Source organism: Phaenicophaeus curvirostris, chromosome 4, assembly GCF_032191515.1.
Source record: "Phaenicophaeus curvirostris isolate KB17595 chromosome 4, BPBGC_Pcur_1.0, whole genome shotgun sequence".
In the NCBI taxonomy this organism is placed as follows: domain Eukaryota; kingdom Metazoa; phylum Chordata; class Aves; order Cuculiformes; family Cuculidae; genus Phaenicophaeus; species Phaenicophaeus curvirostris.
In genome coordinates this window covers 78,477,125-78,489,515 of record NC_091395.1, presented here as the reverse complement: position 1 = coordinate 78,489,515, position 12,391 = coordinate 78,477,125, and the positions used below count along the sequence as shown (strand labels likewise).

The 12,391-nt window shown below is 58.9% G+C and overlaps 1 protein-coding gene across 1 annotated transcript in view; it reads left to right on the top strand.

Annotated features, from left to right (window-relative positions):
• SIGLEC1 (sialic acid binding Ig like lectin 1) overlaps positions 1-12,391 on the top strand; it is a 45,083-nt gene that overhangs the window by 17,293 nt on the left and 15,399 nt on the right. Inside the window, exons 2-8 of the mRNA XM_069856608.1 lie at positions 5,344-5,485; positions 6,528-6,884; positions 7,836-8,132; positions 8,483-8,746; positions 9,295-9,549; positions 10,095-10,394; positions 11,591-11,845. Of these exons, the coding sequence (XP_069712709.1) occupies positions 5,437-5,485; positions 6,528-6,884; positions 7,836-8,132; positions 8,483-8,746; positions 9,295-9,549; positions 10,095-10,394; positions 11,591-11,845 (1,777 nt within the window). The 5' untranslated portion in view covers positions 5,344-5,436. The remainder of the gene's footprint in view (positions 1-5,343; positions 5,486-6,527; positions 6,885-7,835; positions 8,133-8,482; positions 8,747-9,294; positions 9,550-10,094; positions 10,395-11,590; positions 11,846-12,391) is intronic.

Sequence of the window (12,391 nt, the reverse complement as noted above, 5' to 3'; positions counted from 1 at the left end):
CTGACCCCAGGATTCGAGGAGCGGTCTCCCCAGGGCCGAGGCCAGAGGGAGAAGAACCTCCCTGGCCCTGCTGGCCACGCCGGGTCTGATCCAAGCCAAGATGCCCTTGGCCTTCTTGGCCCCCTGGGCCCCTGCTGGCTCCTGCTCTGTTCAGTCCCTGCTCTGCTCGTAAGCCCAACATGATTCCATCTTTCCTAACAACCCTGGAGGAGAAGTCCCTGGAGCTCCATCCTGGAAGAGCAGGCTCTGCATGGGAAGAGCACTTTGCACCTTTGGTCTCGGGCTGCTGCCCACTCTCGGGATGGATTATTTGCACCAGAGCTGCAGAGAGAGGCCCTGGAGGGTCACATCCAGCACCGAGACCTTGAGGCACGGCAACACCCAGCATCATGCTCTGCACAGACACAGTGGAGATGGTGTCTGCTCCACCAGAGCGATGCAGAGGGAATGAAGGAGAGGCGGAGGCTCAGGAAGCTGGTGCAGAACAAGTGTTGGAGCTGAGTCACGCTGTCCTAGGCTTTCCTCCTCGTGGCCAGCAGGAGCTGTGGCATCAGCCACCCTGAGCCCAGATGCCATATGGCCACTTCTGCCAGAGTCAGGGTTTTTGCACTCAATGCTGTGTCAGGAAACAGCTCAGCAGCTTCCCAAACCGAGCAGGTACCGTGCCACAAGGGTGAAGGTTTGGCACAGCCTCCTCGCACCAGATATCCCAGTCCCTGCTTGCTAATGTGGGATGGGATCACGCTCTAGGAAGGACTCGGGGTGCTGGGGCAGGAGAAGCTCAACAGGAGTCACCAACGTGTGCTCACAGCCCAGAAACCCCCCGTGTCCTGGGCTGCATCCAGAGCCGCGTGGCCACCAGGGCCAGGGAGGGGATCCTGCCCCTCTGCTCCGCTCTGGGAGACCCACCTGGAGTCCTGGGTCCAGCTCTGGAGTCCTCAGCACAGGGAGGACATGGAGCTGGTGGAGCGAGTCCAGAGGAGACCACAGAGATGATGTGAGGGCTGGAGAACCTTCTGTATGCGGCTGAGAGAGTTGGGGTTGTTCATCCTGGAGAAGAGAAGGCTCCAAGGACACCTTAGAGCATCTTCCAGTAGGGAAAGGGGCTCCAGGAGAGTTGGGGAGGAGCCCTTGATCCAGGGAGTGCAGGGACAGGACGAGGGGAATGGTTTTGAGCTGCAAGAGGGGAGATTGAGATGAGATCTTAGGGAGAAATGTTCTCCTGGGAGGGTGGGGAGGCCCTGGCCCAGGTTGGATGGAGCAGTGGTGGCTGCCCCATCCCTGGAGGGGTTCAAGGCCAGGTTGGATGGGGCTGGGAGCCCCTGATCCAGCGGGAGGTGTCCCTGCTCATGGAAGGAGGTGGAACTGGATGGTCTTTGAGATCCCTTCCAACCCAAACTGTTCCATGATTCCACCAATGCTGCTTGGTGGGCAGCAGAGCTCTCCAGGGCTGCAGGCGGCTGCTGCTCCTGCGCTGCTGCCTCAGCACTCAACCCAGCTGAGTCTGGCACAGAACAGCTGAGGAGGGGATGGCTGAGTGCTGCACAGCAGCACAAAGTCCCCGAGGGCACTTTCCCACACTCCCAGACCTTCAACACAAGGTCGAGCATTGACCTAGAGACATCAAATTCTAGTGCGGCTGTGGTGGAGACTGAACCCTGCCCTGACCCAGGCAAAGAGCAGCTCAGCCCCTGCCTGAAGGTCGTACTGCTGCTCCAGGCTTGGCCAAATGGTGGGTCCTGCCCTTGGGGCACAACAACCCTGAACAGCTCCAGACTAGGAGAAGTCTGGCTGGAAAGTGCCTGGAGGAGAAGGACCTGGGGGGGTTGGTTGAACAGGAGCCAGCAGGGGCCCAGGGGGCCAAGAAGGCCAAGGGCATCTTGGCTTGGATCAGAGCCGGCGTGGCCAGCAGGGCCAGGGAGGTTCTTCTCCCTCTGGCCTCAGCCCTGGGGAGACCGCTCCTCGAATCCTGGGGTCAGTTCTGGGCCCCTCCCCACAAGAAGGATGTTGAGGCTCTGGAGCGAGTCCAGAGAAGAGCAACGAAGCTGGGGAGGGGGCTGGAGAAGAAGAGGAGCGGCTGAGAGAGCTGGGGGGGTTTATCCTGGAGAAGAGGAGGCTGAGGGGAGACCTCATTGCTCTCTGCAACTCCCTGAGAGGAGGTTGTGGAGAGGAGGGAGCTGGGCTCTTCTCCCAAGGGACAGGGGACAGGACGAGAGGGAATGGCCTCAAGCTCCACCAGGGGAGGGTCAGGCTGGACATTAGGAGGAAGTTTTTCCCAGAAAGGGTGATTGGTCCCTGTCTGAGGCTGCCCAGGGAGGGGGTTGAGTCCCCTTCCCTGGAGGGGTTTAAGGGCCGGGTGGACGAGGTGCTGAGGGACATGGGTTAGTGATTGATGGGAATGGTTGGACTCCATGATCCGGTGGGTCCTTTCCAACCTGGTGATTCTATGAGTTTTACTCCTGGTTGCTCTTTGGGTGGGTTCCTCCAGGCTCTTCTAGAGCCTCCTCCCAAAAATCCAAGGGGATGCTGCCCCAATCTCACTACAACCCTCTTGGTCTCAGGGTATCGCCCTGACACAGCACGGTGCCAAGGATGCTCTGAGAGGTCCTGGGATGCCGGGAGATTGATGCTGCTTGGGCTACAGTGAAGATACAGCCTTTCAGTGTCTCCCAGAACCTGGGATGCTGGAGAACCCTCCTGTGGGGACCGCCATGACCCCTGCCCCGGACAGCTCGGATGAGGAAAAGGCAAGAAATAGCTGATGGTGTCAACCACTTCCCAAAAGCAGTGACGGGTACCAACTCCTGAACAGGGAAGTGCTGCGGCTTTGGGCTCCTCACCCCATGCAGATGTTTAAATAGCCCTGACCAAGCAGAGAGGAGAAGGCACCATCATAGACATTGTGTTTCGTAGACATCGTGGCTCAGGACACTCCCAGGTAAAGCTGCTGCTCCCTGGGGAGATGCTGGGATGGGGATAACCAGGGCAGGGAATGGTTCTGGGCCTCTCCCTGCTGGGATGAGAGGCTGGATGATGCTCTGTGGGGTGGCACATGCTGCTGGTGGGCACCTCGGAGCGGGGTGGAGGTGAAGGTGAGAGCATCTCCGCGGGGTTGATGCCTCCAGGACCCGGGTCCAGGCTCAGGGTGGCATTCAGAGCCAGGGATGCGCCTGATCTGCACCCCTTGATGGGCATCAGTGCAGATCCCATGGTCCTCGTCTCTGTCGCTGCAATGGGACGTGTTGCAGATTGAAGGGACCAACCTCAGAAGTTTCATGCCCAGCCCCCTAGGCTGCCGCATTTTGAGGCCGATAGGTGATTTTTACTGAAGCTTGAAGAATCATGGAACAGTTTGCGGTGGGAAGGGACCTCAAAGCCCATCCAGTCCCACCTCCTGACACAGGCAGGGACACCTCCCCCTGGATCAGGTGCTCCAAGCCTCATCCAACCTGGCCTTGAACCCCTCCAGGGATGGGGCAGCCACCCCTCCTCTGGGCAACCTGCATGCACACACACACAGAGAAACCATAAAAAATGGGTTTTACTGAGATGTTTTTACAAATACTTCAATTTTCTTGCCCTGACCAGCAGCAGGGCCCCTCCACAGGCTGCAGCCACCGCAGAGGGTGGACAGGCAGGAACTGGGGTCCCCATCCTGCTCCCAGAAACCGAAACTGGGAGAAGCGTGGCAGAAGAAATGAAACTTGTGGGCACGAGCGGGGAGCGGGAGAGCAGATTCCACCCCTGAGACAAACGCTTCCTTCCTCCTTCAACCCCATCCCATGGTTATTTCTGGTCCCTCGCTCCCCCTGATCTCTGGGAAACCTCATGGCCCGCAGTGCTGAGAAGGTTCAGGGTGGTGGGACCCCATCACAGGGTCTGGTGGGACCATTTCTTCTGCTCTTGGTGCTTTGGTTTGGCCAGGGAAAATCCCAGGAAAAGCTGAAGCTCTTGTGAATGCTCTGGAATCCAGGATCCCTCCCTAAAGCAAATTGGCAGCAAGGAAATTCAAAGCACATGCTGGGGAGAAAAAAAAAAAAAAAGAAAGGTGTTGGCTAAGGAGAAATCATTGTTTGAAGGAGGAAAATGTTGTTTCAGGGAGTGAAGAGCTGCCTTGTTCGATATGGAGAGGTCGCTAAGCTGATCATAGATAGAATGATGGAATGGTTTGGGGTGGAAGGGACCTCAAAGACCATCCAGTTCCACCCATGGGACATCTCCCGCTGGATCAGGGGCTCCCAGCCCCATCCAACCTGGCCTTGAACCCCTCCAGGGATGGGGCAGCCACCCCTGCTCTGGGCAACCTGGGCCAGGGCCTCCCCACCCTCATCACAAAGAAATTCTTCCTATTGTCCAGTCTAACTCTGCCCGTCTCCGGTTTATCCCCATTGCCCCTCATCCTGTCACTCCAACCCTTTGTAAAGAGTCCAACCCCAGCTCTCCTGGAGCCCCATCAGGTACTGGAAGCTGCTCTAAGGTATCCCTGGAGCCTTCTCTTCTCCAGGAGGAACAACCCCAACTCTCTCAGCCTGTCCTCGCATGGGAGGTGCTCCAGCCCTTGGATCATCTTTGTAGTGTCCCTCTGGACTCGCTCCAACAGCTCCATCTCCTTCTTATACTGAAGACTCCAGAGCTGGACCCAGGACTCCAGGTGGGTCTCCCAGAGCGGAGCAGAGGGGCAGGATCCCCTCCCTGGCCCTAGTGGCCACGCGGCTCTGGATGCAGCCCAGGACACGGGGAGTTTCTGGGCTGTGAGCACACGTTGGTGACTCCTGTTGAGCTTCTCCTCCCCCAGCACCCCAAGTCCTTCTCCTCAGGGCTGCTCCCAATCATCTCCCATCCTGTACTGAAATCGTGGATCTCCCCAACCCAGCTGTAGGACCTTGCCCTTGGTGTGGTTGAACCTCATGAGGTTCTCACAGCCGCACTTCTCCAGTGGGAAACATTGGACTGCACTGATGTACAATGTGAGGGGAGACCTCATTGCTCTTTCCAACTCCCTGAGAGGAGGTTGTGGAGAGGAGGGAGCTGGGCTCTTCTCCCAAGGGACAGGGGACAGGACGAGAGGGAATGGCCTCAAGCTCCACCAGGGGAGGGTCAGGATGGACAGCAGGAAGAAATTCTTCATGGCAAGGGTGATTGGTCCCTGTCCGAGGCTGCCCAGGGAGGGGGTTGAGTCCCCTTCCCTGGAGGGGTTTAAGGGACGGGTGGATGAGGTGCTGAGGGACATGGGTTAGTGACTGATGGGGATGGTTGGACTCCATGATCTGGTGGGTCTTTTCCAACTTGGTGATTCTATGATTCCATGTTTTAAGTCCCTTGACCACCTCTTCTTGTTGTCAGGATCTCCTCTGCTGAACGCTGACCTCGCAGACTGGTCACCTCTCACAGTGTGGACCTTCCCTGCCTCTGTTCCCTGGTGCCCTGGGCGCTGCCATGTGCCTGCCCTGCTGGCTCATCCTCCTGGCCACCCTCATCCCACCAGGTACGATGCCACCAAGAGCCCTTGTCCCACCTGGTCCCCTTCCCTTTGGGGTTGGTTGGCTGGATTTGCACCAGGAGGATAGGGAGTGGGAGTGCTGATGCCCTCGTCTTGCCATGGGAGGTTCAGGCTGGACAGCAGGAAAAAAATTTTCACAGCAAGGGTGATTGGTCCCTGTCCGAGGCTGCCCAGGGAGGGGGTTGAGTCCCCTTCCCTGGAGGGGTTTAAGGGCCGGGTGGACGAGGTGCTGAGGGACATGGGTTAGTGATTGATGGGGATGGTTGGACTCGATGGTCCGGTGGATCTTTTCCAGCCTGGTGATTCTATGATTCTATGAGCAGGACAGGGTCTGGGCACCTGGAGGCTACTCCTGGCTCCCCTGCAGGCCATTTTGAAGGGCCAGGAGGGCAAATTTTCCCCTTCTACTGGTTATTTAGTCATTGTTTTTCAAATCCAGCTGGTACCTTGTGCTGTCTGAAGGCACCACCCACTCATCATGGAATGGTTTGGGTTGGAAGGGATCTCAAAGTCAATCCAGTTCCCATGGGCAGGGACACCTCCGACTGGATCAGGGGCTCCAAGCCCCATCCAACCTGGGAACCCCTCCCAGGATGGAGCAGCCACCACTGGTCTGGGCAACCTGTTCCAGGGCCTCCCCACCATCCAGGAGAACATTTCTCCCTAAGATCTCATATCAATCTCTCCTCTCTCAGCTCAAAACCATTCCCCTCATCTTGTCCCTGCCCTCCCTGATCAAGAGCCCCTCCCCAGCTTTCCTGGAGCCTCTTTCTCTACTGGGAGGATTCACAGATCTGGTGTTTCCCAACCATCTCCCCCTTCTCCACCTTGAAAGTTTCACCTGGGGGGTTTATCCTTGCCCCCCTGTTCTCCTCCCCACCCTGAGCCCATCTCTGGCTGTTCCAGCAGCTCAGGAGAAGCGACGCAACCCTGGTGGGTCCTGGGTGGGGAGCAGGAGGATGCAGCCCATGGGATGGTCCGACTCCAACGTGGCTGGTACCCTGACTCCTTCTTCCCTTCGCCTCAGCCCTCAGCTCATGGGGGGTCACCTACCCTGAGTCCCTGCGGGGTCTCGCGGGCTCCTGCGTGGTGATTCCCTGCACCCTGAGCTACCCCGACGATGTGACGGCTGCTGATGGCATCGTGGCCATCTGGTACAAGGATTACAACGCCCAGAAGACGGTGGTGTTCCACTCGGCAGCGCAGGAGGTGGACGCCGCCTTCAGGGACCGAGCCCAGCTCCTGGGGGACCCCACTGCTCGGAACTGCACCCTGCTGCTGCGCGGGGTGACACCGGGGGACAGCGGGCCCTACCGGTTCCGCTTTGAGATCGTTAACGGAGACCGGTGGTCGGCGGCGCAGGATGTGATGCTGAGCATTTCAGGTGGGTGACGAGATCTGCCCCCTTCCCAGCTCGCTCCCCACGCAGACATAGAATCAGAGAATCACCACGTTGGAAAAGACCCCCAGGATCATGAAGTCCAACTATTCCCATCAATCACTAACCCATGTCCCTCAGCACCTCGTCCACCCAGCCCTTAAACCCCTCCAGGGAAGGGGACTCAACCCCCTCCCTGGGCAGCCTCAGACAGGGACCAATCACCCTTTCCATGAAATATTTTTTCCTGCTGTCCAGCCTGACCCTCCCCTGGTGGAGCTTGAGGCCATTCCCTCTCGTCCTGTCCCCTGTCCCTTGGCAGAAGAGCCCAGCTCCCTCCTCTCCACACCCTCCTCTCAGGGAGTTGCAGAGAGCAATGAGGTCTCCCCTCAGCCTCCTCTTCTCCAGGATAAACACCCGCAGCTCTCTCAGCCGCTCCTCTTCTTCTCCAGCCCCCTCCCCAGCTTCGTTGCTCTTCTCTGGACTCGCTGCAGAGCCTCAACATCCTTCTTGTGGGGAGGGGCCCAGAACTGACCCCAGGATTCGAGGAGCGGTCTCCCCAGGGCCGAGGCCAGAGGGAGAAGAACCTCCCTGGCCCTGCTGGCCACGCCGGGTCTGATCCAAGCCAAGATGCCCTTGGCCTTCTTGGCCCCCTGGGCCCCTGCTGGCTCCTGTTCAACCAACCCCCCCAGCTCCTTCTCCTCCAGGCAGTTTCCATCCAGACTTCTCCTAGGCTGGAGCTGCTCAGGGTTGTTGTGCCCCAAGGGCAGGACCCGGCATTTGGCCTCATTAACCCTCATCCCGTTGGTCTCAGCCCATGGATCCAACCTGTTCAGATCCCTTTGGAGCCTCCCAACCCTCTAGCAGATTCACGTTTCCATGCAGCTCAGTGTCACCCACAAACTTGCTAAGAGTGCCCTCAATGCCCTCATCCCACCTTCTGCTCTCTTTCTCCAGATAATCTCGAGCTTCCGAGTGTAACCACCAGTGAGGAGCAAACCGAGGGGCAAACGACCACCTTGGAGTGCTCCACACCCTACGCCTGCCCCTCAGGAGACATCTCCCTGAGCTGGGAGGGCTACGACCCCCAGGTCTCAGTGGTCTCCAGCCAGGTCCAGCTGGACACGAGCGGGGTCAGCCACCGCCTAACCCTCACCACCTCCTTCTCCTGGAAGGACCACTCCAAAAAACTGCTCTGCGAACTCTCTTATGGCTCCAGGAAGGCGACTGGGGAGGTCGTCCTGCGGGTGAGACGTATGTGGGGCAAGGGGATGGGGGCGCCTCTGCCATGCCCAGATCCCTCTCCTGCTGCTCTTCGCGCCTCCCTCTTTGCCTCCTTCCCAGAGCTGAGGTTCCTCCTGCTTCTCCTTCCCTCTCCTGCTCCCCCATGGCTTTCCGTGGCCAGAGTTGTCGCTCCCTCAAATGCTACTGGAGTGCTGGCTCCATCGCATGTCCTGGCACCCACCCCTCTCTGCTGCCAGTGTTACCCCCCATCCCAACTCCCCAATGCTAGATCCTCACATTCAAAGAGCAGAAGAAGCTACATCCTGCAGGTCCTACCCCGCTTCACCACTGGCCACCGTGTCCGTCTGTCCTCCCCGCAGACTCCCCGAAGGACACCCAGGTGTCGGTCACCCCCTCCGGGCAGAACATCCACCTGGGTGACACGGTCTCCTTCACCTGCGTGGTGGGGAGCAGCTACCCCCCCATCTCAGCGTTCCAGTGGCTCAAGGACGGGGTGGCCATGGGCAACGAGCAGATCCTGACCCTCCGGGACATTCGCCGCGAGGACTACGGGCAGTACGGCTGCGAAGCCAGGAACGCCCTCGGAGCTGGTTTGGCACCTCCCGTGATGCTCTACATCTTGTGTGAGTGCCAGGGGAGCCCGCTTGAGGCTGGGGAGCTGCTGGAGGAGGAGAAGGGCTGTGGGACCAGGATGGAGTTTACCCAGTGAGTCCAGGGCTGGTGCTAGCTGGAGATCCAGGACCTGGGAAGTCTATGGTGCAAGGGTGTGATGTCTCCATTGTGCCACGCCTTCATCTTTCATCCTTCTCGGCACAGGGCTGAGATGTCTCCATCGAGTCATGCCCGTATCCTTCGTGGTGTGGGGGTCTGTGATGTCTCCATAACTCCGTGCCTGTCCCCTTCGCGGCACAGGGCTGAGAGGTCTCCATCGTGCCTGTGTCCTTCACAGTGCAGGGCTGTGAATTTTCACCCACCATGAATTTTGCTCCTTTCCATTAAAGCCAGAACTCAAACTCCAGCTGGCAAGGAACAAACCCGAACGCCTCCCATCTCCATTGTCATCCCTATGGAGCAAGGCAGGGCTCCCACTTGTCTCCGGACTCTGTCCATGGGGTCGGAGGCTGCTCTTCTGCCTCTGAATCCCCCCTGACCGCACTCGTGTCTCCATCAGCTGCGGAGATCTCGGTGAGCCCCGCGGCCGAGGTGCAGGAGGGGACGGCCACCACCTTGTCCTGCGATGTCCCTGGCAGGGAGGGCCAGGACCTCAACTACACGTGGTACAAGAACGGTGCTTGGCTCAAGGAAGGGGCCGTGCACACCCTGCTCTTCCACCACGTGGCCACCAGCGACGCTGGATATTACTCCTGCAAGGTGACGAATGACCGGGGCAGTGACACCTCCCAAGCCATCAGCCTGAGCGTGACGTGTGAGTGTCCACGGCTCCTGCCAGGGCGTGGGAGGGACCCCACCAGACCTTCTGTGCAAACTCCTGGAGTCAAAGCTGAACCACCCCACCTTTCAGCTGGACCCAAGGCGTTTGGGGCAGAGATTGTGGTATCGTAGAATCACCAGGTTGGAAAAGACCCATCAGATCATCGAGTCCAACCATTCTTATCAAATACTAAACCATATCCCTCAGCGCCTTGTCCATGATTTTAAGTTGTGAGGTGGTTTTTTTTTTTGCTGCAGCAGGGACTCCTCCGGTCATTGCAGCATCTCCCACTCCTCCACTAATCTGTTCCATCCCATAAACCGCTGGGAGGTCACTGACCCAGGAGCCAGCTGTGATAACAACAGCTCAGGAGCTTTTGCAAGTCAGGGGGGAAAGAAAACAGCCCTGGGTTTGGCTGTGACATTTCTGCGAGGGAACACAACCCGCTGACGTAGGGGAAAGCTGCTCAGAGGAGGGGCTGTGCGGGTCGGGGATGGGTTGGGACCTCCTGAGCTGCAGCATCCTCTTTCCTCCCACAGATCCACCACGGACGCCCACCGTGACGCTCTTCCAGGAGACGCAGGGTGGCAGGCTGGCTATTGTCCGCTGCGCTGTGGACAGCCACCCCCCGGCCACCGTGGCCATCTACCGCGACGGCTCCTTGCTGGCCTCCAGCGGGTCGCAGGCTGCCCCACGTCAGCGCTTCGGTGTCACCGCCACCCGTAACGCCCTGCGGCTGGAGATCCACGGTGTGGGACCCCAGGACAGTGGGGAATACCGCTGCGTGGCCACCAACCGCTACGGCAACGCCAGTGCCACCAAACCCTTCATCGCCCGTGGTGAGTCCCCCAGGAAAGGGGTTAGAATCAGAGAATCACCAGGTTGGAAGAGACCCACTGGATCATCGAGTCCAACCATCCCCATCAATCACTAACCCATGGCCCTCAGCACCTCGTCCACCCGGCCCTTAAACCCCTCCAGGGAAGGGGACTCAACCCCCTCCCTGGGCAGCCTCGGACAGGGACCAATCACCCTTGCCAGGAAATATTTTTTCCTGCTGTCCAGCCTGAGCCTCCCCTGGTGGAGCTTGAGGCCATTCCCTCTCGTCCTGTCCCCTGTCCCTTGGGAGAAGAGCCCAGCTCCCTCCTCTCCACAACCTCCTCTCAGGGAGTTGCAGAGAGCAATGAGGTCTCCCCTCAGCCTCCTCTTCTCCAGGATGAACCCCCCCAGCTCTCTCAGCTGCTCCTCTTCTTCTCCAGCCCCCTCCCCAGCTTCGTTGCTCTTCTCTGCACTCGCTCCAGAGCCTCAACATCCTTCTTGTGGGGAGGGGCCAGAACTGACCCCAGGATTCGAGGAGCGGTCTCCCCAGGGCCGAGGCCAGAGGGAGAAGAACCTCCCTGGCCCTGCTGGCCACGCCGTGTCTGATCCAAGCCAAGATGCCCTTGGCCTTCTTGGCCCCCTGGGCCCCTGCTGGCTCCTGTTCAACCAACACCCCCAGGTCCTTCTCCTCCAGGCAGTTTCCAACCAGACACATGGCAGGGACCAGCTCCTCCTGCTCCATAGAACCAGAGAATTGTTGAGGTTGGAAAAGACCTCCAAGCTCATCCAGCCCAACCATCAGTCCACGCCCCTCGTGCCTGCTAAACCATGTCCTGAAGTGCCACAACCACACGCTTTTTTGACCTCTCCAAGGATGGGGACACCACCACTGCCCTGGGCAGCCTCTGCCAGGGCTTCACCTCTATTTCTGTCAAGAAATTCTTCCCAATATCCAATCTAAACTTCCCCTGGTGTAACTTGAGGCCATTTCCTCTCATCCCATCACTGGTTACTTAGGAGAAGAGTGGGGGGGCATTGGTCCAGGTTGCCCAGAGCAGGGGTGGCTGCCCCATCCCTGGAGATGTTCAAGGCCAGGTTAGATGGGGCTTGGAGCCCCTGATCCAGTGGCAGGTGTCCCTGCCCATGGCAGGTGGTGGAATAGGATGGGCTTTGAGATCCCTTCCAACCCAAACCATTCTCTGATCCCCTTCTCCAGGTGCAGAGATCCTGATCCAGCCCTCAGCAGAGGTGCAGGAAGGGGTAGGCGTCACCCTAACCTGCCTGGGGCCTCCAGGAGTGGCACAGGAGCCGCTCTACACCTGGTACAGGAACAGCAAGTGGCTGCAGGAGAGCTCAGACCCAACCCTGCGCTTCCCATCCATCCGTGGTGAGGACGCCGGCATCTTCCAGTGCAGGGTCCGGAGTAGCAACGGCAGCGACACGTCGGCAGCTGTCCCGCTCCGTGTGCTCTGTAAGTGCTTCCAGGGGCGTTCTGGGCTTCAGGAAAGCCTTTGATGCCGTCTCCCGCAGCGTTCTCCTGGAGAAACTGGTGGCCCATGGCTTGGATGGGGGTACCCATCGCTGAGTCAAACACTAGCTGGATGGTTGAGCCTGGAGAGCTGTGGTGAATGGAGCTCAGTCTATTTGGTGGCTGGATACAAGTGGCTCTGCAGAGGGATGTGGCCAGGCTGGATCCATGGCTGGAGGGCAGGGAGGATCTAGAGAGGGACCTGACCAGGCTGGATCCATGGCTGGAGGGCAGGGAGGATCTAGAGAGGGATGTGGCCAGGCTGGATCCATGGATGGAGGGCAGGGAGGATCTAGAGAGGGATGTGGCCAGGCTGGATCCATGGATGGAGGGCAGGGAGGGTCTGAAGAGGGATTTGGCCAGGCTGGATCCATGGATCTGTAGTTGGAGAGTTGTGGGATGTTCAAGAGCTGCTTCTATGATGCTGCAGAGCAGAAATCCCTTGGCTTCTTGGGGTTCTCCAACGTCAACCTCTCCAATCTCCATAAT